Below are 27,140 nucleotides of genomic sequence, written 5' to 3' on the forward strand. Positions count from 1 at the left end.
TTTATTTGATCACGCCTTCGTTATCTGCCTACTGCACCTAATCTTTAATCTATTAATCAGATTTTCTTTCATGTGTGTCTGTTTGGCTTCACGCCTTTTATTCTGCCTCCATCAACTGTATAGTATTACTGATGGTTTCAATCAGGCAGTCGATTCACTTTATTTCACACCTGTAGTCCATGTAAGAGAAAGATAAAAGCCAAGAAGAAGAAGAAAGCCTGTGTTTCTATCTGCATTAGTCTTTCTGTCCTGTACTAATCAAACATTCATGCTTCACTTTCCCGAAACATCAGACGCACTAATAGCTGTCAGACTCGACATTTGTTAACACGTCTGTCACCATCACTTGAAAAAACCTGGTTTGTTTGCACCCCAATCAGATCGCAGCTAAAAAGTGTTGCATTTCCCCTGTCGGCATGTCTTAACTAACGAACAAGGAGATGAGTTTTTAACAAGCTCACGATTTGCATAATGAAATGGAACGCATGTCACCCGTGATGTCTGGTGCGTCCAAAGTAGTTTGCAAACTTGATTTCAGAATTTATCTTGGATCAGGAGCCCCCAAAAAGGGGGTTCGGGGGGGGAATGCCTGTAAAATGTATGCTAAAACTGCTGTATAATATGTGGTATTATATGAGAAAAATAAGATGTTTATAGATAGGTTTACAATTTTCACAATTATCAACAGCTATCCAGCGCTGGCTCAGTTTGTATCTTCGTGTCTGCTTGTATTTGTGTGTGTGGATGTGTCAGCATCAATCTACTTTAGTACTTTAACGTGTTTGTGCAAAGGAATGTTCTTCTGTGTGTGTTGGCTTTGTGTGTTTGTGTGCTCTTGTTATGGCAATTATATTAACAGGTTTTTCTTCCCAGATGATTGTGATTACTGTCATACTTGTAAAAAGCCAAACAGCGTAATCTGATGAAACAAGTAGATGATTGAGCTACGGGGAAACATATTTGTCTTCCATTAGTCTCATAAGAATGAAAGTAAAACACACATGCTAGTTCATATGCACACGTGCTTGCAAACACAGCGTAAAATTGCAGTCTCTTCGGTTACGTGACAGAATTCAGATGCAGTGGATGACAAGGAACTATATAGCTCGGAAGTGTGTATGTTTGTGTGTGACAATGTGTGTGTGTGAGACAGAGAGAGAGAGAGGGGAACAGCATGCCATTAATCTTTCACACAGAGGATACGGGAGGCAATCTGTTGGCTATCATAGATGATACATGACCTGCTATAGAATGATTCGCCTGTTGCATACCAACACCCGACATGACTACACACACACAGGCGACACACGCGTTCACACTGCCACAAACACACTTGCACACTGACATGTCGCATAAAGAATCAAGGACGTCACTCTCAAAGCTCACCCACGAACACCAGAATGCACTTGTGACAGGAGCTGAAAATTATGTGCACATGTGAACACATGCATGCCCACACGGTCTCATTTGATTGGAGCTCCATCGATCTCCATATGGTAGACATGCTTTCCAACTTCACTCCAAGGCCAAACACCGGTGGCGAATACCTCCTTCTCTCTTTTTTCATTCACACACACACACAAATAAATCAACCAAACACATTTACAAAGAGACATGCTGTTAATCATGTTGTCCTCAACCAATCTGTTTTTCATTCCTCTGTAAGGTGGTGGTCTTTCATGCTCACTGAGATATAGAACCGTCTTAGATATTCTGCCTTAGATTACAAACTGATTCATATCAGCAACATACTGTACAATATTATTCGATCAGCATCAGAAGCCTTTACCTGAACTTAAGTAGACAAGATAGAGTGAGGGTGTCGCCTTAAAGGTGATTCATTTCAGGTAACTGTGTGAGTTTGTTATCTTGTTGCTATCCTAAATAAATTGCATATTAAAATGCACTGCATGCATTCACCTGCTGCACGTAGATTTATGGACCTAAGAAATTAATCTGTCAAGTGAATAATTACATAAAGCTAGATAAGCAGTTTGTTTTTGATGAATACATTTCTTCAGTTTGGGATGACAGCGCTAATGTAAGAAAGGAGTACTCTAATCAGCTGATGAACAACAGTGTTTGCATGCACTAAAGAATTTGGATTATTCCCAGGTTTCAGCAGAAGTCTAATTTTTAAAAGTCATGAATCTGTTTAACAGGTCTGAATAATGTGGTCTACTCTATTTATCTAAAGCACTGGCCACAGAAATAGAGATGATCCCTGACCACTCCACTGTGGTTACCCAATAGGGATCAACCGATTATCGATTACCGGCTGCGATATTCAACCATTTTACTATTATCGGAATCATTTCTTTTTCTTTTTTTTATCCGATTGCGATAAAATAAATACATTTAAAAATGTGCTACTTTGGCTCTGAGGCAACCGCCTCTCCCTGTCATTGCTCACCACTCTTTAGTCTTGCTCAGTGTCCCGCCCACAGCCCTATCTGATTGGTTACGAGTGATAGCCTACCAACACTGAAAGATAGTTTGTCTCTGACATTCAGCCCACGTTGGACGCGTTCAGAGACAGCCATCACTCTGTTTGTCAATGTTAGTAGAGAATTCGGTCTACATCCCCCCGCCCCTACCTCTCTCTCCTTCTCTCTCCCGCCCTCTCTCTTTCTGTCTCGATGGATGCACTAAAGAAAAGGTCTAAAAGTGCAGTATGGGAGTATTACACTCAACCAACACCTGGGAAGGCAATGCATGCAAAGAAGGTGTCAGCATGGGAAGGGCAATGGCTCCTTTCTTTAAATATAACGTGGAAAAGTTCTCTTTAGCAGCATTTAATTAAACATGTGCTTAAAGGCGTTTAAACAATGCATAAACATTTTTCTGCAAAGTACAGTATAGCTTCCAAAACTCTTTTATCGGTCTGATTGCCCTGAAAAAAACATTTTGGTCAACCCTTATTGCCCAATGCTAGTAGTTTTTCTTAACGGGTCAAATACAGAGGACACATTTTGCTTTAGTGATCAATAAAGTGTAACTTAAAGTCCAAATGAAAGCTTTTTTTTATTGCTATAGCATAAATACCTGCTCTGTAAATAACTTGTCCTATGTTCTCCAAACATGAACACACATCTTTTCCTGCACCATAGCTGGTTGAATGAGTGACCAAACAAACATTCACAAGGGAAAAGTGAGCTACTAATGTCAGTTTGCAGGCTAGTTTGTTAGCTATATTAGTTGCTCAGCTGCAGCACATTAAACAGCATGTAAACGTACATGCAAATGTCACCTCGGTCCAGTTAGATGCTGGCGTAGTCCTATATTGGTAGGCACTGGCTGAGACGAAAAAGCATTTCTGATAATTTCCCCAAAGACCTTTTTCCTTCTTTTCAATAATAGAAAACTATAAAAAGGGATGGCTAAATGTGATTTCAGTTGGACTTTAAATGGACTCCTTACATGTTAAAGTGGCACTCCCAAAATCTAATATAGGCTACACAAATCAATGAAAGTCTCTGCTTTCAAACTCGACCATTTCATGAGATATAAGCAGTATGTTTCGCCACATTTTGGTGATAATATAATTGTTATGATAATACTGATCATAATGATGCACAGTGGAGAAGGGCACTTCTCTACATCTCTTTATCTTTGTCTTCCTCTTCCCTCCTTTGCTTTTATTCCCCCCTTCTCTTCCTGTTTGGATGTCCACTTAAATCACACAGTCACTCAATCACGTCAGAATAAAATGCTGTCACAGCCCGTTTACCAGCTAACCAATCAGATCACATGCCCCTCTTGGCCTCTGTTGGAGACCCTCTAGATTCTATTAAAATGACGTTCTTAATATGCGCCATCCATATTCCTGGATCCCTCTTGTGCATTGCTTTTGAAAGTGAACATTTCCAGTGCAAAACGAGTTCTATCTTTCTATCATGAAGTCTTACCTGGTTGAAAAACAAAAATGTTCCTGCTGTCTCCTAATAGGTACAAAACAAAACCTAACAGCTCTTTCTCAGCAGAATCCATCACAGTGTATGCCAGGTTCATTAATTCAGGTAAACAGATCAATGCCTCAAGGACACATGCTATCAATTCATATTTGCGTGTGTGCGTATGTGTGTGTGTGTGTGTGAGTGCATGGGGATAAAGTGGTGTGCTGGCTTTCAAACAGCAGCAGGATGCGGAGTTACTCCAAAAGGTGACAATTTATGCCGAGTCAGGCGTCAATGCACCTCTCAGCTCTCTCACTCCTCTCTTCTCTCTCCAGCAAGCACTCCTTAAAACCCAGCCCACCCTAAAAATAACTCCTCACTGCTTTCCCATCAGAGTGGAATCAGCTACCTGTCCAAAAAATGTTGGGCCTTATTTTCTGATTGCTTGTGAGAGGATATGAATGTCACCCAAATTTTGTTAAAGCAGCTATAATAAAAAATTGTATTAACATTGGATCAAATGATTATGTGCCATGTGAAAGGGACCACTTGTAGAGACGAACCCACTGATATTTATCCCTCAATTCTGCTGTTTACCTCAGCTCTAGTGTTGGGGCATCATTCAGCTCATTGTTTTTGTTTTGCAGCTTGCAACTTTAATGTTTTGGTTCACTCTCATCGCTCTTATAACATCGTTTCCAGCTGTTTTCAGCGAAAAAGCTGTAAAACCCCGCTGTACACCGCCCAGCACCAAACAGCAGACCAAAGTTAGCGACTCGCTGAAAAACATAGTCGAGCATATAGTAGCTAAGGAGACATATATTTCCTTCAGGAGGTAGAGACCAAAAACAGAGCTAAAAAAGAGTGATTATTGGATCAGGTGGCCAAAAACATGACTCCAAATGAATGATATTGTTGTTGGATGTGTAAATAAGCCACTGTTTGGCATAGATATATTGACTTACAAGGTGATAATGCATCAGTGTTGTGTTCACAGCTTGTTTCCGTTGCCAAAAAAACTGTAATTGCAGGTTTATTACATTATTGCAATGCCCATTCAGAGTAGGCCGATTGCTTGGCCCCCAGAAGTTCTGCTTGTAGTGTTGTTGAGAACTGCGGTACGGCTGCTTGCACCCGCCAAGTGTGAAGTTGATTAGATGACCGGTTCTTGAGATATACGAAGGACATTTATACATACACACAGACAGTGATTCCTTCCTTTATAGTTAGACAATGCTGCTACAGCGCCACCTATTGGTCGAATGGCACCAAATTTACGATGGTCCCTCAGACATCATATCTACACATGTCCACCAAATTTCTGTTTGTAATATAAGCCGTGGCCACAGCATTTGAGCTGACTTTGAGGGCCTGCTATAGCAAAACTGTATGGAACATCAACAATCCAAAAAAACTAACTTTTTCTGGCTTGATAGAGAGATGTTCGGTACCATATTTGGTGACGATTGCTTGAAATTTGTCAGAGCAGTAGGAAAATTCAAAGTGGCGGAAAATCCAGGAAAAAATAATTTAGTTTTTGAGAGTTACGGTTCATAAATTGGAGGCCAAAGCATAAAGTTGTTGTTGTTTTGGCACCACAATCTGGTCAAATTACACCACATTTGACACTGCACTCCCTTGGGTCCCCAGCAATACACCCACCAAGTGTGAAGTCGATGGGATGAGTGATTCTTGAGATATATGAAGGACATACAGAAAGACAGACAGAGATTTCTCGCTTTATAGTTAGATATACACACTTTGAAAAATTAATTAAAGTAAATGAAATACATCAGACAATTTACCTATTTGAAATTACTGTCATCTGGATATAAGCACACAAGCTTTTCTATGACTGGAAGTTAGGTGATTCAAAGAGGCACATTTTAAAATCACTGATTTACCGAGTGCAAATAACATGGATGTATTCATATTCACTGTGAATGTTCCCTTTAGCTACACATCTTTGCTTTTTGGGAAATGGTACAAAACATCTTCCTTTTCATTCTCTGTGAATGTGATGGCTCCTCTACATTTTTAAAGGAAACGGAGGAACTGTAAGAATATGTTTCGCCCAATACCCGCTCCACTTTCTCTCGCGTTCTCTCCAAAGCGTGGGTATTTGATGTCGCCGTGTGCACCCATTAGAACTTCAAGGACTTTTTATTGACTGCAGTGCTTAAAAGAAAACTTAACGTGTTGCTCCCCTCTCCCGTCTCTCTATCCTTTTCTCTAATGTGCTCACTCTCGCTTGCTCTCTTCCCCTTTACTCAGTGAAAACATGTTTGTGCAAACAAAATGAATTGCCACTTACTTTGATGCTTCAGCTCACAATTGGTAGATAAAGAGAGTAAACATGGAGAAAGAGAAAAGGGAGAATGAGGATGAGAGGGATGGAGGAGCGCCCAGATTACAATCTGTTGTAGCCTTTGTTATTGTTAGTGCTGAATTGGTTCGAGGCTTGAAAGACAATTACTGTGGCGGTACTGTCATTTTCACAGTCATGCACACAGTGGTGTCGAAAATGCTTTGTAAAACTACGGCGTGTCGTGTTGAATATCTCTGACTCAGGAACTAACCTCAATTATGTTTCCTTCTCTGTTTTTTTCCCTCTGTCATTCTTTTATGTTCTTTTCATCCCTTTAACCTTCATCTTCATCTTTTACCTTCATCATCCTCTACTTGTCCTGCTAATTTCTCATCTACAAATATCCCCTCCTCTCCTTTGTCTGTCTTTTCTCCAGGTCTCTGTCTGGACGTATCGTTGGAGGTGTGTGGTGGTTCTTCACCCTCATAATCATCTCGTCTTACACAGCCAACCTGGCTGCTTTCCTCACTGTGGAGAGGATGGTCTCACCCATAGAGAGCGCAGAGGACTTGGCCAAACAGACAGAGATAGCCTACGGGACACTGGACTCAGGCTCTACCAAGGAGTTCTTCAGGGTATGGACTCCACACACTCTGCTCATTTACTTGAATCTGTCAGAGGTGTCACTCTTTTACTATGTTAAGCCAGAAAGTCACAGATGACCTGCTGGTCTCGCTGTTAACACTGATATTAATAACCCAACCATTACTGCACAAAACCAGCTGTGTTCAAGGATACCATACATGTCATGACGATTTACAGAGACACATAAAATGATCTTCATTATATCTAGATTGTTTTCCAGAAAAAGATTAAAGGTACCCTGTGGAGTATTTGACCACTTGTAGTGCAGTGGAGCAAGTCAATATACCTAGGAAAGCCATACCTCCTCTGAATGTCCACGGTCTCTAGGTTTGTGGTTGTAAAGTTTCATGAGGCTGTTTTTATCCTAGAGATTGCAACAGGTATTTTATACAGTGACATCAAGTTTCAAAAAATGGTCACACTATATGAAACAGCTACTCTGGGGACTAAAATCATCACACATGAATACAATTGGGCTCATTGGGTCCATAAGAGTCTCAGCTTTCAAGTGATCCCTAATTTATGCAATTCCAAGACTGTTCAGGGACCACAGTATGCAGAAATATGCAAATACACCATTTTAGAATAGGTGGAAATAACACATTTACACCGCATGCATAAAACTGCATGTGATTATCATAAAGTGGGCATGTCTCTAAAGGGGAGACTTGTAGTTACCCGTAGAATCCATTTCACATAACTCAAGGTCAGGGGTCAAGGGACCCCTTTGAGAATGGCCATGCCAGTTTTTATCGCAACAATTTATCTTAACTTTGGAGCATTATTTAGCCTCCTTCCTGCTGAGTTTTTGACCACTAATAGTGCGGTGAAGCAATGTATTTATGAGCTACTCCCCATTTTGTTTGCATCTAGACACATAAAAGCATCAAGAAACATAGTGGAGAAGAAGAAGACTAGCAAACATGGATGTGAACAATGCAGGTTTCAGAATCTCAAAATTAGTTTTTGCAAATGTTTCATTAAGAACGAAATGCATTCAACACGTTTGTTAGGCCTCAAGGATACACGTGTTTCAGGTGAGAAACACTGAATGTAAACACTAAACTCCACAGGGCACTTTTTAAGAAATGGATGTCAGTTTTCATATCGCTTGTGATCTGTATTTCATTCTAAAAGGCCGTTATATAAATGTGATGGTGCACGCCCATGTGTCCCTCGGAGGTGAAGAACGCCATTGCTTTGCAGCATTCGTCACCTCCACTCCATCCATTATTGCATTATTGCTTACTTGTGGTACAGTATAGAAAAGGGAAGTAAACAGGATGCGAGAGGAAAAAGTCCAGTGACAGTACAGGAGGTTACACAGCTTTAAAAACAAACAACACAATCTTAAAGTCACTTGTGAAATAAATTGGCAGTCAGTAAGAGGAAACAAATGCGAGGGAGGTGTCTCGTTTATTGAAGCCAGACAAAAGCCGAGCAGCAGGAATCTGCTCTGACTGTAGGCAGAGTGACTAATGACAGTGTAAACCAATTTACAATAGTCCAGGTGGGAGGAAAGGAATGAATGGATGACTTTCTCCTGATCTTGAATTGAGAAAGGCTCACATTTTTGGAAGTGACGCAAAGCTGAAATGCCTGGCTTTAACTTTTCGGCTAATTTGTTTATAACACTTTATCAAAGTTCACATCGAGCTTTTGGAGGAGTACTAGAAGAAAAAAGGACCAGCGTGGGATTTTAAACCTCATGATTACAATGAAACAATGTTTGTTTACCACACCTCCATTGTATGGAATCACTTCCCTACTCTGTCAGATAAAGCAATGATAATTTAATCTTAATAATGAACAGTAAAGAGCAGTGAAGTAGAGGTGGACAGAGCTGGAACAGAATATACTCCAGCTGTTAAAATAGTGAGCAGGAAATTAGAGCGGAGTGGAGTGAAGTGAAGCGGCCCAGAGGAGACCTGTGGTGGCTTCACCCATTGACCTATTCACCCATGTGGATAGCAATTACATAAGCACTCATAAACACATAGACACACATCTACACAATGCTGATGAAAACAGATTTTTTTTTTCTGCAGACACGGGCAAAACACCAGAGTCACCACATGTACAAAAACAAATCCGCTCTGTCACGTAGTCATGCTCTGTAGGAATACTCAGAATTGTTTGTGCATTGTGTGTGTGTGTGTGCATTTATACCAATTTACAGCTATGCTTTGTAAAGATGTGTGCAGTAGGGTGTGTATTTGGGGATGTGGAAGAGGGAGGGGGAGGTTGTAGCAGACAGTTTGTGCTTCTGTGAGCGGCTCTGGCATCATCAACATAACGAGCGGGCTGAAATCTGTGGAGGGTGAAAAAGCAATTTACTCTCCCACAGCTGAGGGGGATTCGCCACCGCCATTAATTATCTCTCCATGTGTGTATGTGTGTGTACGTATGCACGTATGTATGCATATTCAGCCACATATGTATGCGTGTAGATGTGCATATGAGTGCGTGCGGCAATTTCCCGCCAAGCAGATTTGTGTGTGTGTGTGTGTGTGTGTGTTAAATGTATATTTAAAAGTAGTGTGGATGCCTGAAGGTGACTTGCAGCATCCATTTCCTCCTTCAGCCTCACTCATTGTTAAAGAATCTGGAAAGAGTCACACCGCATTGTCACACATCCATCCCTCCGAGGCCAGACGCTGTTTTATACGTGCACAGTCATCATCATCACTGTCTCCCCCTCTCTCAGTCTCACTCTCTCCGACACACAAGCAACACACACACAAGCGCATATACATATTTTTGCGGCCAGATGGAGAGGATAGAAAAATAAGTGAAAGATGGATGGATGGATCAAACTTGAGGGATGACGATGATAGAAGGGCTGAAGGTGTAAAAAGGAGGGGATGGTGAGAAGTTTTTTTGTTTTTTTTCTACGACGGTAGACAGTTAGAAAATAAGAAGAGAAAGATTGGAGAGATGGAGAGAAGAGGGGCCTGCTGGTCCTCATAGATGTCAGTGACATTATTATGGGATAGGTGTCCGTCACGCACTAGTAACACACTCACACACACGCACACACCATCCCCCGGGCGCCGGTTTCGGTGGCTGAGGCCGTAGCTTGTCGCTTGCAGAGCGACAGAATAACACTTAATCACCAGGAGAGAAAGAGAAGAAAGAAGCAGGATGCTTCTTGTGGAAGATGACAGTTTGACTCCTCTGCTTGTTATTTTCACTCTTGAGTGAACATGAGAACACATAAATTCACACATACACATATAGACGGGTGCACAGAACTGCACATATGCATGGTATATACACAATATAATACAATCTACTGCATCGTACCATACAGATGTCCTCTGACTAGCGGTACAACCAGATCAGTATGCCGCTATTCCAGTCATAAACTCATTTAAAGTTAAGACTGATGCTTGACTTGTCGAGGGAGATGGAGTGTTACATTTTAAATGTGGTTATAAATGTCATTATGTGCCAGAGGATCCAAATGGAAGATGGAAGACAGAGCCCTCCATCAGCAGTGTAATTTTATTCAAGGACTATAAGAGCGAAAATCAGCTTGAGCTGCTCCACATCATAAGAAACTGGAGCAATAAATGAAATGCAGTAAAGGCATATAAAATAATCATACACTTTGTGCGAGTTCAATCTCGGAGCTGTTCTGTTGTTTCTTTAGTAGAAGCATGGAAAAGGTACTTGTGACTAATCAATAAACAGCATTGAGTGTCATTGTGTTACCATAATGAGAAGCATTGTTTTCACTCATCAGATTCATGCTGTTTGTCTCAGTAAGCGTGGCGTGTAGATTTGAATAATCAAATCTGTGGTGAGAGAAGCTGCTAACACTGCACAGCAGCGAGATGTGAATGGACACCCAGAAGTAAACACAGAGTATGGATGTGTTAACAATAATACACTACAGCATTCTTAAATGATGAGGCTGGCGTTGTTCTGTATTTTTCTTAGGGTCGACAAATCCCCTGAAAAGCCCACAATGCGTTAGTGTGTTTTTTAGTACTTTTGAGTTTCCCAACCCGGTCCGTGGCTCTCAGATCCAAGCCAACTCATCCCTACTGAAGACACACAGCCTTTAAAACAACCGTAGTTTTTAGCAAATCGTATTTAATCAGTAGTAAATAGCAGGGCTGTCACTTGATTACAATATTTAATCACGATTAATCGAATGATTGTCCATGATTTATCAGGATTAATTGCAAATTAATCAAAAAAAAATTTAATCTGTTCAAAATGTACCTTAAAGGGAGATTTGTCAAGATTTTAACACTCTTATCAAAATGGAGTGGACACATATGTTTTCTTTATGTAAATGTATGTATATATGTATTATTGGAAATCAATTAACAATACAAAACAATGACAAATATTGTCCAGAAACCTTCACAGGTACTGCATTTAGCATAAAAAATATGCTCAGATCGTAACATGTCAAACTGCAGCCCAACAGGCAACAACAGCTGTCAGTGTGTCAGTGTGCTGACTTGACTATGACTTGCCCAAAACTGCATGTGATTATCATAAAGTGGTCATGTCTGTAAAGGGGAGACTCGTGGGTACCCATAGAACCCGTTTTCATTCACATATCTTGAGGTCAGAGGTCAAGGGACCCCTTTGAAAATGGCCATGCCAATTTTTCCTCACCAAAATTTAGCATAAGTTTGGAACGTTATTTAACCTCCTTGGCGACAAGCTAGTCTGACATGGTTGGTACCACTGAATTAGGTTTTTTAGTTTCATATGATGCCAGTATCTTCACTCTAGCTTTAAAACTGAGCCCGCTACAACCTCCGAAAGACCGATTGCGTTAATACTTTAAAACGATTTTGCGTTAACTTTGACAGCCCTAGTAAATAGTCAATTTGTTGGGGACTATTTTCAGTGGCGGATTAATACACATTTGACTATTGAGTATTTACAGCTACAGCGCAGTGTATGTGGGGTTGGCTCAAAATAAACTACAATTTGTTCATGTTGGTTCATGGTGGTGAAGGAACATGACACCTAATGCAACAGTGTGGCTCACTGATGTGTTTTTAATTGGATGGAGCTCTATGGCACAGAGGAATAACAGAGCTACTTGGCTACACAGGCTTATTAGTAGGATTAATCCATTGTTGATTTTTATATTTTCATGGGATTGGAAGACAGTATGAATATAGAATATCCCCAAGCTTTTTATTTCAAGGGTTAAACATACAGTTCAACAGCAGAAAGTTCAACCATAATGAGCTACAGCGGTGACAGTTTTGTCAAACTGAATCCTGTTTCACAGGGTCACTTGAAACTGCTACTGAGGTTCAGTCGCAATTGCACAAATAGCCTAAAATGTTACTGTGTTCTGAGACCTTACCCATCCACGATGTTCTTCCTCATCTACACCTGTGAAAAACATTGGCAATATAGGACTATCATGGCTATCCTTTCTCTCAATCTGTCATCTCTTTTCCTCAAATGAAATCATTTGTAAGCAGTCTGGCCTAGTCTTCTCTTCACTGGACTATGAAAACCATCATCTGTGAGAAAATCTGGCGTTGTATGTTCTGCAAAACGATGCCCATACATTCCTAATTAACATCTGCTCTCTCCTCTCCACCCCAGAGGTCCAAAATAGCCGTATACGAGAAGATGTGGTCGTATATGAAGTCTGCCGAACCGACTGTCTTCACCAAAACCACGATGGAGGGCGTGGCGAGGGTCCGCAAGTCCAAGGGGAAGTACGCTTTCCTCCTGGAGTCCACCATGAACGAATACACGGAGCAGCGCAAGCCCTGTGACACCATGAAAGTCGGAGGCAACCTGGACTCCAAAGGATATGGGATTGCTACACCGAAAGGCTCACAGTTAAGGTGGGTGGAATAGTGTAACAATAGGAGGCAGTAACAAAGCTGATACTGTCCTATTGCTGCGATATTCCACCTACCCTGCTGTGCCTTTTATACTATACCTAGACTAACCTGTCACTGCTGTCAGGTGAAAATCACCCACAAAAATTAAGAATTGATTTGGATATTGAGTGTTTCTCACAAGTACTAAATTAACCGCAAAAATGGCACCAGTACAATTGATGTATTTATTATTATTATAAACTCCAAAAAGCAAAGAAGCAGTTAGAGGTTTTCACCCAGCAGCAGCGATACAGATGAGTATGTTGAATATGCAGATTGTGTGTTTCATCATCTCTTGGTCACTTAACTCCTTGATTTCTTTCTCATTCTGGCATCTTCTTTAAATTTTGTTTTTCTGTCCGTCCGTGCTTTTCCTCACTCTTTTCTACCACCTCTTTTTTCACCACCTTAATTCAGGGCCTGTTAGCTCCATTTCTGTGTCCTCTGTCGCTGTCATTCGTCCGTCCCTTTATGCTTACATCCCTTCTTTCTTTCTTCTTTTTAACCACTCTGTTTCTCCACAGGGCCACCTCACAGGTAACTTTGTCCATTTGTCTGTCGTCTCGTCTCTTTGTTCCTTTCATCCTCAGAGACGGTAGTCGTGATGGTGATGATAATGATGATGATGATGGTTATGATTATTATAGGAGAGATTTATGAACTGAATATGGCCGCGAGGAGGGTGCAGAACCTCAGACTGCTGCCGCTGATTCCAGAGCCACGAGGGGGAATTTATAGACGAACAGGAGACCAGAAAGTGAGAAACAAGAAGTAGAGGGGCTTGGCCAATGGGGGGACTAGAAACTAAACATAATGCAGGATCCCACGTCAAAAATACAAATGAGAGACAAGAAAATAGTCCTTCAATTCTACACAAATTTGAAACGTATTAATGGTAATTGGACAACCAAATTAAACCCATATCAAGGAGTAATCAATTTATTTTAAAGAATGCACATCAATATGTGTAAATGTTAATAAAGAGAGTATAAGCTGGAGGAAATGACTGAGAAAGTGACTTGAGTTTAAGTCCTAAAGTTGGTCCTTTTGTTTTTCCCTCAGCAGACACTTGTTTATCTAGCTTGTTAACTCAAGCCTACAGTAACAGTCCCAGTGGTTTTCACTGAGGTATTCTATCAACACAAATAATTCATTTTTCAGGTGACTGTGACAGCAGCGTAGTGAGACTTTGTCTTCACAATGTTACAAGTGACTGCTGAGGGAAAATAATTGACTAAATTCAGCAACGTCGGACCGCTTGCTCTCTCTTCCCTACCTCCATCTCCCTCTCTCTGTCAGCATTTCCTCATGAAAGGCAAAACACAAACAGCACACCAGCCTCACAATCCTGTCCTATAACTTTCCCCTGTGTGTGTGGCAAACAAGTCCCACGAATCCCTAGTCACTGGAGTTTATCCCATGTTATCTACACAAAAGGTTTTTCCGTTTATGAGGGAAAAGTGACAGACAGCGGGTGGATAGGTCCCTTTTTTTAAGCCCCCCTCCAGAACACATTTCTGGGACTATCCACGGTTGTCTCTGGCTTCTCTCTCAATCAGCGGAAAACCCGATCTACCAGGTGCACACGTGTGGCGGGAAAGCGTGCAGGTCAGATGAGCCTGCCTCTCCTCTTGGTGCACTAATCACAGCGCTAATTTGATTTGATGATGTTGATGAGGAGAATGAATGCCCTGATGATTAAAATGTTAGGAATATGCTCTCTGAAGTATAGCTGCTTTTGATATGATTACTGATATGTTATGATCATGACTGACAAAAAAAAATGTTTGAACTGTTTTCATCCATACCTCTTATACGCTGATGAGATTAGTTATGGCTTGTAGATTAGATCACCCCAGAGAACACTCTCTGAATCTCTTGACTATCTTCACTCAGAGAGCTAAACCTTCAGAGGGTTTTACTCCTACGTTCCTAATTTGTCCTGAAGTGACGACCTTTCAGTCACAAGCCAGCTCTATACCTGCAGTATACCAACACACACTGAGATGAGATAGGACATCCAGATAGTCAGGTGTATAGACAAAGGGGACGTCTAACAAGTGCAGTGACCTTTTTGTAGAGATTTTCCCGGCTGATTACAGCATCTCACAAACAAAAGAGTGGACAGCAGTGGGTGGTAGCAGGCGAAAAGACCAACAGGGAAGTCCTTTACAGGTGTATAACTGTAAAAAGCAGAGATGTACCAAAGCAGGAGAAACGGGACAAAATTAATTTATAAAGGTCATGCAGGAAATAAGTTGACTAAAATAATTCAGCCCCTGCAGCCGTGTTTTGTAGACACTCTTCCGGACATCACAGTAAGGGAGCAGGCCACATATGGAGGCAATCGGCGGCAAATTAAAACAGCTGCTTGTCTTATAAAACTGCTGTTGGATTGTCTGTCTATTTAGGCCATTGTTTTCGCGTGTTTCAGCTAAATATGATATAATGTTACATATACTTTAGTAGGATATGATGGGGGGAATGTCATCCCCTTTGTTAGCAAAATGACCAAAATGCATCCCACTGGTAAACCTGCCATCCCCCCTCTCCATCGCCTAGTAGCAGAGAGTGCAGGGGTTGTTTAGTTGTTAGTCTAGTCTGCCTGACTCATAGATCCTTTGTCTGACTGAGGTTTATGCAAGTTAGAATACATGGCCCCGACCATGACTCTGAAATATCAGCAGCCTAACTGTGCTGTCTATTGATAAACCCCCGGTGCTGTACGTGGTGCTGAAGTAGCAGACATATTTGTAATTGCAACTTTTTCTCACCCTCGAGTCTCGCCCTTCTGTCAGTTTGGTCTTGGATCTATAATACATTCTAAATTATAAAGCTTGAATGCATATTATATCCCAAGCAGCTACTGGTTACAGTTCATATCAGTTCAGTACCAATATAATCAACTTGGAGAGATTTGAAACATTCTCAATATATGTAATCCATTTTGTCATTATGTTATTGCATGGTAATGCAGTTGAAATAATGGATTCTTTGAAGTTTTCTGGGTGATGCACTGAAGTGTCGGTGAGAACATCTGAGATCTAAGAGTGGGCTGCTCAGCATTCACAAGAAATGCGTTGTTGTCAAATGATCAAACTAAAAGAAAATCATGAAAAGGATCTCTTCCTTTTTGTTCAGAAGCTGTCTCTTAAGTGTTGAATGTTTTCCACAACTTTAAAAACCTTTTATTTTTTTATTTTTTTATCATTGCATTCAACTGCACTGCAAGGCAATGATCATAACTGTTTTCAAAACCAAAGATAACTGATTTACTTATCAAGTGGGTTTCAAATATTGGCACATTTTAATGATTTTCTAAAATAATGAGTTGCTAAGAGAAGTGGAGAGTTTCTCTTTATAAACATGCCTGATATAAAGAGCTTAGCTGAATATACACACCACGTGAATGCCTGATATTTAGCCCTGTGTCCCTGAATTTTGTTTGGAGGTCAATCCCTTCAGGGGTGCTATAGGAAACTGGAGCCAAACACACACACACACAGAGTAGCAGGAAGGCAGGAGAGTACCAGGAGGGTACAAGAGCACCATCAGCAGGCTGCAGAGACCTGGTTAACACGCTTTATACCAGCAATCTGACTCTCACTGTGGAGCATCCTGTGTTAGTGCAGCAGAGCGATGCAGTAACGTTTTTTATAAAAAAACAGAAAAAAACATTTTAAAGAAAGTATCTGAAGTAGAAAGAAAGTCAAAGAGAAAGAGTAAGAGAGAGCGTTGTCTGGGGTGCATCCTTCCCCACTAACCCACCTTTGTCCCTTCAACCCCTCTGATTTCTCCCCCCTCTCCTCCCCGTCTTCCTCCTGGCTGTGGTCCACGTCCATCATGTCTGTCTGTCCCTCCATCCTCTGACCAAACTATCTTATCTGTCCCTCCTTTTTTACTTAAAGAAATGCGGTCAACCTGGCCGTGCTAAAGCTCAACGAGCAGGGCCTGTTGGACAAATTGAAAAACAAGTGGTGGTATGACAAAGGAGAATGTGGCAGCGGGGGAGGGGATTCCAAGGTTAGCCCTCTCTGTCTGACCACCCCACCACTAGGGGGACAGGGGCCGATCACCGGCTAGGCAGCCCGCGACGGCCCCTGTCCCTGGAGTGTAACGCATGCATCTGCCCTGGCGATGAGTAAAGCAGCAAAGAGGGAGGGCAAAAGTGACACCCTAAAAACTCCTGGGACACCCTGCAGCTTCAAAAATAGGCACAATGTTGCATCTGCTGTCAGCGGTGTGTGCCTTTTTCATATGAAAGGTTCAGACCCAGTGACAAAGGTACAACACTTGAGCTTGTTGAGTTACAGAAAAAGAAAAAACACCTTAAAAAAAAGGCATTTTTGAAAGAAATTAATTGGCTGACCTAAAAGAGAACCAATTTTTCTATAATAATATATTATATTATTTCATGTTAAATCATTTGGAAAAAAAAATAGTTTCAATATCATGCAGGGAAATGTGTCCCCTTTGCGGGTGAGTGCCTGCCAAGATAAATCAAGCACATGTCATGACGATAATAACCATTTACAAACGTGCTTGGCACCGATCTGGTAATGCCCCTCTGAAAGGACAGAGTGTGAAGGTGGAAAGATAAAGAGAGCAATTACTGTCAAGACAGGAATATTCGCCCCCTAGTGGCAGCTCTGGGGAGAGAAGAGAGACTTGAGTCAAATTGCAAGAAAGACATGAGACACCAAACTGAACCTTATCACCCCTTCAACTGAGAATCTGTTGGTCGAGTACACGGCAGATGAAACGGGTTTTAAAACGTTTAATGGAAAAACGAGACCCAAGTGTAATGGCAGCTCTCGGATTCTTTCAGGCTCAGGTTGACTTGAGGCAGAGGGGACGATGAATAATTGATAGCTGCACAATGCAATTACAGGATAAAGTTTCATCTCTTGTTCGTTTGTCAGATTTCAACAATTCTATTTAGAGTCTTTTTTTCTGTTCAGTTTTCTCTAGTGTGCTATTCTTGTTACTTTTAGGTCATGCATGAAATGATTCTTGTTATTTTCTGCACGTCTTAGCAGAGTTGTAATTTGATTTACTTGTTCAAATCCTACCTCTCGTGTTTTTACACAATAATAGTCACATTATAGAATCACATATATAGCTGTCTTGTTTGGATTAAAGCAAATCCCTAAACTGACAGGTAAAGCCAGTCCATTGAGCCCATTGTGTCATCTTTCGAATATAGTCGAAAACGCCCCAAAAATAAACTTAAAAAGAAAATATATTGAAATCTACCAGTGGCTATAAAAGAGGTAAAAAAAACACTACAACACTAAACAAATGGCCATGTTTTCAGAGCTCAAACCACAAAAGCTAAACCAGCTGATGTCACATCAAGCTACTGGCAGAATAACTGTAAAATAAATCAATTCAGCATTTCCTACTACCAATATCAGCCTGGTCGCACAAAAGGCGTATAAATGACATGATAATTTGAGGAGATAGATGGGTCCAACAAACACAGGCCTTTCAACCAGGAGACCAGTGTTCCAGACCGGTGTTTTTAGTGAAGTTTGTGACGTATTTTCATACTTATGTTACATTGTTTCCGTATGTATTTTACTTAGTTTACGTACGTTTTTTAAGGCCAATCACAATGCCTTTCCTAAACCTAACTAAGTGGTGTTGTTGCCTAACTGCAGACGTTGCCGTTGTTTTGTTGGGTGGTGTACAAATGACAAGAGGAACGTCCTTGTAATGTTGTGCTATTTATACGCCTTCCCATGAGATCGGGTTGATCAATACAGAGGAAAACAATGCATCAGTGGTTTGGGGATGTCTTCAAGAGCAGCAGAATTTAGATATTTCATTCAAAACCAGAAATGTCAATCATATGGTGGCACTAGAGTAAATATACATTTTTACATACATACATTTTGTGCCAGTTCATTTAGTAGATGTTGAGATATTTTACTGGATAAGTGTAAACATTGACCTGCTGGTGGCACTAGATGAAAAGTCAGAGGATTACCCAAGTCAGGATGCGACCTCTGCTTACCATGAATGGGGAAGCGAAGTGCGATCTAAGTCCAACAAGTAAAGATCATACCTGTAACAAGTTAGGAGTTCCCCCTGGCCTTCAAAGTCTGTAGAGTTCAGGAAATCCTCATTCAAACCTGTCTCACTGTAGCTCTCTCTCTCCCAGTTGTAGCAGTGCTAGCCTCACGCCAATAGTCCTGGCTTAACAGTACTTGCCTCTGGCTCAGAGTAGGATCAGCTGGGGCAGCATGGGTGTGTTACCTGAAGTGACAAAGGTGGGTCCCACTCATATGTCTGTAGCTCGCCTTAGCTCCAAGCTCCCCCCAGCCCCTCCACAACGAGCATACACACATGTACTCAGTGGGATCCACTCTAGGTCACTTGATGTGAACAAAAGTACTGTTTTCTGTGTAACTGAGCTGTGCAATGTAAATGTGAAATACCCTAATAACATAAAATAACATGACCTATGATGTTATTTATGTTATTTTTACACGCGAAGAACCCCGGTAAACCTTGCAGTTTTGAAACTGAGCGAAGCAGGCGTCTTAGACAAACTGAAAAACAAATGGTGGTATGACAAGGGAGAGTGTGGACCCAAGGACTCTGGAAGTAAGGTCAGTCTCACGCTGCTGCGGCCCCTAAGAACGCTATAGCCTGAAACTCTCATCCTGAATACGCTCCAGATTACTGCAACTACTGTTTTAGCAATAGTCAATATTCTCAATTAGCCTGAAACATATCTTGAATGTGCCCCACTGTAGACTAAACTGTCCATTTAGTGATTTCCTACAGCACTTTTCCTACCTCTATTCTATTGATGCTGGACCACATTTACCTAAATATGCATCAGATTAACTCAAATTCTTGTTCAGTTTCTGTGGCAATCTGTGGCTATCCCATCTTCATTACAGTTAGCATCAGAAATACAGCCAATTTTCACTCATGTTTTTTGTTTTAATCTCATACACTTTTCGGTAGCCTGAAACTCCAGATGAGAATACTACTGTTTCTTTAGCTTCAGCATTATTAACTTGTTAGTTTTGCCTTCATGTGTAAGATTTTATCAGGACAAAGCTCTCTATTTATTTCCATAACTTGGAGTGCATGGTAACCCTTCATTTTACAGGTCTATACTTTTTAAAATAATATCCCTTGTAGTTTTGTGGAAGAGCTTTTATTTGGTGCTGATTATAGCCTTGGTCATATAAAGAGCAATTTGTATACTAATGCCAATGCAAACAAATTACTAAAGACTTCAGTGCACAGCAGGTCAGCTGCACTTTCATGTGGATTTTGTCAACAGACAAGCATTATATATTTAACATGTATGTGGAGAACATAGTTTTCAATAATAAATCAATACTGAATTAATAATTACATGGTTTTAAGTGGAGCAGTTCTTTCCTCTGGGAATTAACAACTGTATATAAGCTCAACACAACCGAGTCAATGTTAACTAAATTAACTGCTGAACTCCATTTTCCTCATATTGAGAACCAAATTATTCTTTTGAGGAAGTTTCCTACAAAATTAGTAGAAAATTATGGACCTGTGAAATAAAGCGTAAGACAGGAAGACTTTTACAGTACAGTGCATACAATACAGGAGCTGCTCCACTGCAGATGTTTAGACTCCTGGAGCCTTTAACTTCCATTGACTACAGTGAAATGTCATCACCGCTCAGATTAAAGCCTGCTCTTTTTGACGTAAAATTAGATGTTGATTTAAGCTGCTTTGATATCATGTTGCTATGTTACAGTTGTAGAAATGTAGTATGTTTCTGTAGTTGTATTGACTGTTACAGATGTGTAGTACTGTATGTAGTAGCTGTTGTGGTGATAGTAGTACTAATTGCATTTGTAGAAGTAGAATGTAATTGTATGACAATTAATAATTAACACGTAATTTTACTAGCATACAATAGTACATTTGCAACACTAAATGTCACTAAATGATTTTTTTTTTCTATGACAATCTACATTTTTGTGTCTAACCGACTGTACCTATTGTCTCTGTGCTTTTTCCCACCTCTTTTCCCATACTCTTCCTCATCCCCTACTCCTCCTTCACTTACCGACTCCCGTTATCCTCCTCTTCTTCTGTCTCTCAAATTGTTCCTCCACCTCTTATTCCACCTGCCTTTCTCCTCTCCTTAATCACACGTCTTCTTTTTCATGCACCTACGTAAACTTCATCCACCACCATCATCCTATCCTGCTCCTTCTATCCATTTTTCATTTTTCACCTTTTCCCTTCTTTTTTTTTTCCTTTCCCGTCAACCCCTTCTCCTTTAACTCCACCCTTCTGCTGCCTCCTTTATCTCCACTCTTCCTTCCACTCGTCCCCCCACTCTTCTCCACACCTCCTCCCACTCCTTCTCTCCAGGACAAGTCGTCCCAGGCTCTGAGCCTGTCCAACGTGGCGGGGGTCTTCTACATCCTTGTGGGCGGCCTTGGCCTGGCCATGCTGGTGGCCCTGGTCGAGTTCTGCTACAAGTCACGGGCTGAAGCCAAGCGCATGAAGGTGGACCTTAGCCCCCCCCACTGCCCCAGCCCCTCCCCCAGCACCCAGAATCTAGCCACTTATAGGGAGGGGTACAACGTGTACGGCTCCGAGGGGGTCAAGATATAGGGGTAGGATTTAGAGGCTCCCATATAGATGGGGTACTGGTGGTGTTGATCATGGTGGTGGTGCTGTAGATTATTGTATTGTCAATGTAGAGGCTGACGCAGCAGCCCCACGCAACCGTGTTGTTCTTCATGTGGTGATGAGGATGTGGTCAAGCATTGTGGAACCAAAGTAGCTTTTTTATGTTTTGGCTGTTTTTTTTATTTATTGGCCTGATATTTTTCTTAGATTTTTGGGTTTTAAATTTGTTTTGTTAAAGTTATTATTATTTTTTAATTCTTTAGCATTTCACCCCTGGCTAGATTGGGGTTATATTTATGTGACTACAGATTTGGTTCCATCGTCTTTGGCTGCAGATGATGATGATGATGATGGTGATGATGATGATGACATTGATGGTGATGCTCTTGGCTCATGACTTGATTAGGCACCTGCATTGTAATTTTAGCTAATAGTTAACAAAATAATGACGGGGCAGGGATGCACAACTCCATTCTGAGGGGCTAGCGCTGTATTAAATTCAGTTTTATATACTATATAGGGCTGAAAATGTATGTAGCAATTACTTACTCAGTTAATTACTGCTTGTTTTGTCCAACCAACAGTCAAAACCCAAATATATTCAGTGTCAAAGTCAAAGAAAAGCAGCAAATCCTCACAGTTGAAACAGATGAAACTACATTAAGTAAGGTTAAGCATTTTTGCAGAAAAAAATACCTGACATTATAAAAGTTTCAAGTTTATTAATACTAATACCTGAAACTCATGTGCCAAGATCTGTAATATTTCAATTCCATCTAGGCTTAACTATTTTAAGGTTGTAATAGTCTACATTGGCACTTCACTACCCTGAGAGCAAGTTTGTTACTGTGATGTTCCTCATTAAAAATCTGTGAATGCTTCAAGCTACAAATTAATTAGCTGTAGACACCAATTATTACTAATTTGGGTCTGACTAAAACTTTTCAGTCATAATGTGATAGATATCTCAGGATTATATATATATAAAAAACACTATTAACTTGTTTTTATGTCAGTGAATGTCTGCCATAATTTTCATAACTAGAATAGTAACACCTCTGCAATGTCAGAATGACATGAGTGTACATCAAATGCCTTGTTTGTTAAAAGCCTTTTAAAGCCAGCTCACGCTGTGCCAAATCAAACCAATTTAGAGCACACTTTTGATAGCTTAAGCAAAGTTTCTCACATTCCTTTGAAAAAGTGATTTAATCTCATCACATTCAGGTAACATGTATAATTAAAGAAGTTTGAGTTATAAAGAGAATAAATTAAATAGCAGGGTGATTTGTTTTTTGATCAGCAGCGGTTTTTAATTGGTTTATCCATAGATAATAGTCAACCTGCAGCCATCAGTTGATTGAGTGGTATTAATTATAAATCCCTGATTCCTGTTTATAATGCTATAATTATTAGTCAATCCCTTATGGGGGAAAAAAAAACTATTTACTAATCTTGAATTGTAGGAGCTAATCAAAATAGTAGCAGTGGTTTTATATTGATTACCTGATATATGAATATTTTATTTCAAATATTAATATTAAATATTCAATAAATCGGATATACTACTAATATTTAGTGTATATATGTGAATCTAATTCACTTTAACGGCAAACCAGGTTACAAAAATCTCTAGTATAGCTAGTAGTCGGCTGTCACTGTTTCCTTACATTTTTAATGTACCGTCCATAAACTGGAGTTGTGCACCCCTGTCGTAGATGGTCCAATCCAAACAGGCACTCTGATTTATTCCAGCCTTGCCTACTTCCAAACAGCCCAGTCACTTAGTGTTACTGCAGAGGAATAATTGATGAAGCAAACACTTCATATAGAACGGCTACTTAGTGATGCTGTTGTAAAAAACACGACTCATGTTTTATTGATGTAAAAGAGCAATTAACTGAAGTGAAAGGAAACACTGGACCTCAATTTGAGGATCTGCTTAACAAACCTTTCAGAGGCATTATAAGGTCATATTTGATGACCACCTTGAGTAGGATCGATACACGGGATGCGAAAATAAAGACGGTTAAATGTGGTACACTAAATATTTCTGTCTATAATCTGTCCAAAGGTTGCCATGCCAACCTCAAATGAAGAGAGTAGTCTATTCCATGTTTTCTCTTTGGTTTTTAATTGAGCTGTACATCAGCATGACAGCACTCATTAAAAGAGTAGTAGGGCAAACTCTTGTATCTGTTTTTGGCAATGTATTTTTGTTTGTAGCTGCAGGGTAAACTGTCTTAGTAAAGATGAAAAATGCTTATTTTCAGATATGGTCCTCCAATTAATGTATCCAAAAGTGGCTTTCATAAGTCTAGCTGTATAAAAGTTATTAGTTTATAAGCAGAACATTATTCTTTTATGCTCTTATTGCAAAACACATCCCCCTAGGGGCAATAAAGGTTTCATTCATTCAAATTGCTGTGTTTCAGAAATCAAAGATGAAACCAATGTTTTCTTTCCTGGCATCATTTACAGAGATACAACTCTCTGGATTGCCAATGATTTCTGTGGAAAACCCACTTACTTCAGTTAGAGCAGAGACATTTTCAGAAGTGTCCCAATTGCAGGACAAGCAACACCCATTTAACTCATCACATGTTCTCAAAAAATGCACGGTCAATCGTAAAAATAAAGCTTTTTGGCTGTCAACGATATGACTGTTAAACATCACAGAGTAGCCTGTCTGTGTGAAGTGTCGCCCTACTCTGAGCAGTATAGTCAGTCACTCCCTCTCTATAAATCTGACACCCTGAATAAAAAATCACTCCTTCCTGTTTTCCTTTTGTCTTTCCAAAGTCCTCACCTTCCAAATCCTTTCAAATCCTCACCTGAATTTTTCAGATTACTGAAACCCAGAACCCAGAATTGCATGGTCACCTATGAAATGCAGATGTCTACAACCCAAATCCTCTCGTCTACTATGTACATGTTTGTTGATTGTTGCCTGCTTTTACATTTACTTTATGGTCACTGTAGCATTTGCACTGTGTTTTAGTGAGAGTTGAATGTGTAGTTTGGGGTGCATTCACACATGATGTCACAGGCAGTACTATGTAGTTACGTTTGTTTGAACAGGAACTAAAAATATGATTCAAACTTTGATGAAAATTGAAATGAAAATGCTTTTCCAATCAGTACTTGGTGAATTATATTCAAAAAAACAAAACTTAAAGGAATAGTTCATCCAAAAACAATATAAAGTGTAGAAAGTACTCACTTCCCTAGGCTTTCTATGGTAACAGGAAAAAAAATTCTATTGATTGGAATTAAGCGAACGAGAGCAGATTTCCCAAAAATGAAAAAAGCATATCAGCGCAAACAGACTTCGATGGAGGACGAACAAAAGAACAAAAAAGGTTAAACAAAGCATTTCCAGATTATCCTATGCTTTTTTAGAGAAAATAGTTGTTTGGATTTCCATGAGCCCATGAATAGATACAACACACTTGGATAATGCTACACAGGAATTTTCAGAAAGTTTTTCAGACGTTTTATAGCCATTTGGTATTTTTCATTCGGCCTTTGTTGAAGTCTGTTTGCACTGATGTACTTTCACTTTCCAGGTGCTCTGCTCTCCTTAACACTATTTGATAGAAAACTTTTTCTGTGACCATAGAGAGCTTCGGTAGGTGAGCACTATGTACAAGTAATAATGTTTTTGGGTGAACTATTCCTTTAAAATTCTTCAGTAACTCTGCAGTAAATGAGTTACTTACTTCTTAACCAGGCAGTAATTGTTTACTGTCAATGTGACTTTTAAGAGCATATAGAAGAAGCCAAATGATTACATTTGAGAAGCTGGAACCACCAACTTTTGGGCATTTTTTGCTTGGAAAATTACTTCAAAGTTTAATCAGTTATCAAAATTGTTGTTGATTAATTTGAGAATGACTAATTGATTATTTGACTAATTGTTTCAGTACTAGTTTGCTTATAATGTGAGCCATGCAACAGCAAAAAATAGACCGGAATACAATTAGCAAAACTTACACAGTATTGTCTCAACTATGTGTTTGATTGCACCCTCAGACCTTTCTAATTGTTAGCGTACTCGTGTGCTTAGTGTGTGTACAGGCACATGCATGTAAGCGTTCTTTGTGCATGTGTTTTTATAGAAATTTCGGTGTCTTGTTGTTGCAGTTTTTTACGCCGATGACATGATTTCTTACAAACTAAAACCTCCACTCTGCCATCTCCACCCTCCTCTCCGTCCTCTCCTCCTCCTCTCCTCATATAGCTGTCTTTTTCTGAAGCCATGCGGAACAAGGCCCGTCTGTCCATCACAGGAAGTGTGGGGGAGAATGGCCGCGTCCTGACGCCAGACTGCCCCAAAGCCGTGCATGCTGGCCACGCCTCCCTCCGACACCCCGGCCTTGCAGTGGTCTCCTCCGGACTGCCCTGAAAACCAAAAACACCTGCCGTGCCTTAACGACACACAAACATACAGACTTCGACAAGGACACACACACGCCCACATGCAATCACACACTTAACGTTTTCATGCATAACACACACACACACACACACACACACAAACATCCATATAATTACACATACTCAAACACAAATACATTTTTACACACTTGAATACACAAACACACACTGCACATCATCATCTCACTTTCCTGCTGCCATTGACTTATTTTTCAAGAGATAAGTGAACTACAACTCTGGAGTGAACAGTGGAGAAAAAACAACAGGACAACGTATGACTATCCACACTTGCCTGCAGCATTCATTTTATTGTTTTTTTTCTGGGAGGATACCATCCTGATATCGACAAACTGACAGGAAAGCCAGCACAGACTTACATGAAATGAACTATAAGCTGTGAACATGACCGCAAAATTGATCATGATGATGATAGTGATAAAGATGATGATCGCAGCTGACGGTAAAGAAAAAAAAAAGACAACCAAACGACTCTTTTCCTGCTCTGTCTTCGTTGGACAGTGTTGGCCAACGAGCCGCACCCCTTGACAACGCCTTACTAAGACTACAAACATTGTTTTCATCATCATCATCATCATGGTCATCGCCATCCTAACTTGGCTGCAAAGAGTGCCAGGTACTTTCACCCTTATAGAAGACCAGAAAACTGTAAGCTTTGAACGTTCGGACTGTGCAAACCTGCTACTTTGCCATGAACTGTTCAAACTGAATGAAAATGCTTTCTTACTACGCATATAGAATGATTTCTCGCCCCCAAAACCAGCGAGATAATCAGCCAATATAGAACAGAAGTAACCTCGAAACACACACGTGTGGCTGATCTCGGCCACAGAATTCACAGGGGTTTGTAAAAGAAAAAAAAGAAAACTGTAGTAATTAACAAAGTCCTTCATCAACAGCATCATCATGACAGTAGAAATGCTAAATAGCAAAGTGATGATTACTTTTTGCCGAGTGGCAAAGGCGAGGTTTAAACTGTATATTCAGTGATGGAAAGAAAAAATAAAACACATGGGCAGATCTCAAATGGCTACCTAACAAAGTGCTTCTCAACCTGAATGCTGGGACCTTATAGAATAATGAATGATGGAGGAATAAATGTGAAGTTTAAACCTGTTTAATTGTGGAAGCTAATTCTGCCTCCATGTCCTCTTGAATAATTAATTCAAATAGCCGGGCAATAGAAAAGGCCAATCAAAGTTCATCATTCTTTACATGTTTCCCGACAGTGGGGTGACTAGAGTAACCATTTGTTTCAAGGGCCGTAATAAGGTTGAGAACCACTGGTCTATGCTGTGT

General features: G+C 40.3%; 1 protein-coding gene across 5 annotated transcripts in view; it reads left to right on the forward strand.

Annotated features, from left to right (window-relative positions):
• Positions 1-26,687, forward strand: part of gria4a (glutamate receptor, ionotropic, AMPA 4a) — a 114,609-nt gene extending 87,922 nt beyond the window's left edge. Inside the window, exons 14-18 of one of the 5 annotated variants that reach the window (XM_074641858.1) lie at positions 6,641-6,839; positions 12,445-12,692; positions 16,640-16,754; positions 21,120-21,257; positions 25,627-26,687. In XM_074641858.1, the coding sequence (XP_074497959.1) occupies positions 6,641-6,839; positions 12,445-12,692; positions 16,640-16,754; positions 21,120-21,257; positions 25,627-25,791 (865 nt within the window). In that variant the 3' untranslated portion in view covers positions 25,792-26,687. Of the gene's footprint in view, positions 1-6,640; positions 6,840-12,444; positions 12,693-16,639; positions 16,755-19,233; positions 19,349-21,119; positions 21,368-25,626 lie in introns of all 5 variants that reach the window. The other 4 variants (XM_074641860.1, XM_074641857.1, XM_074641859.1 and 1 more) reach the window with 4 other exon arrangements.
• Positions 26,688-27,140: the final 453 nt, after the last annotated feature.

The sequence above is a fragment of the Sebastes fasciatus genome, chromosome 7 (genome assembly GCF_043250625.1).
Source record: "Sebastes fasciatus isolate fSebFas1 chromosome 7, fSebFas1.pri, whole genome shotgun sequence".
Classification (NCBI taxonomy): Eukaryota; Metazoa; Chordata; class Actinopteri; order Perciformes; family Sebastidae; genus Sebastes; species Sebastes fasciatus.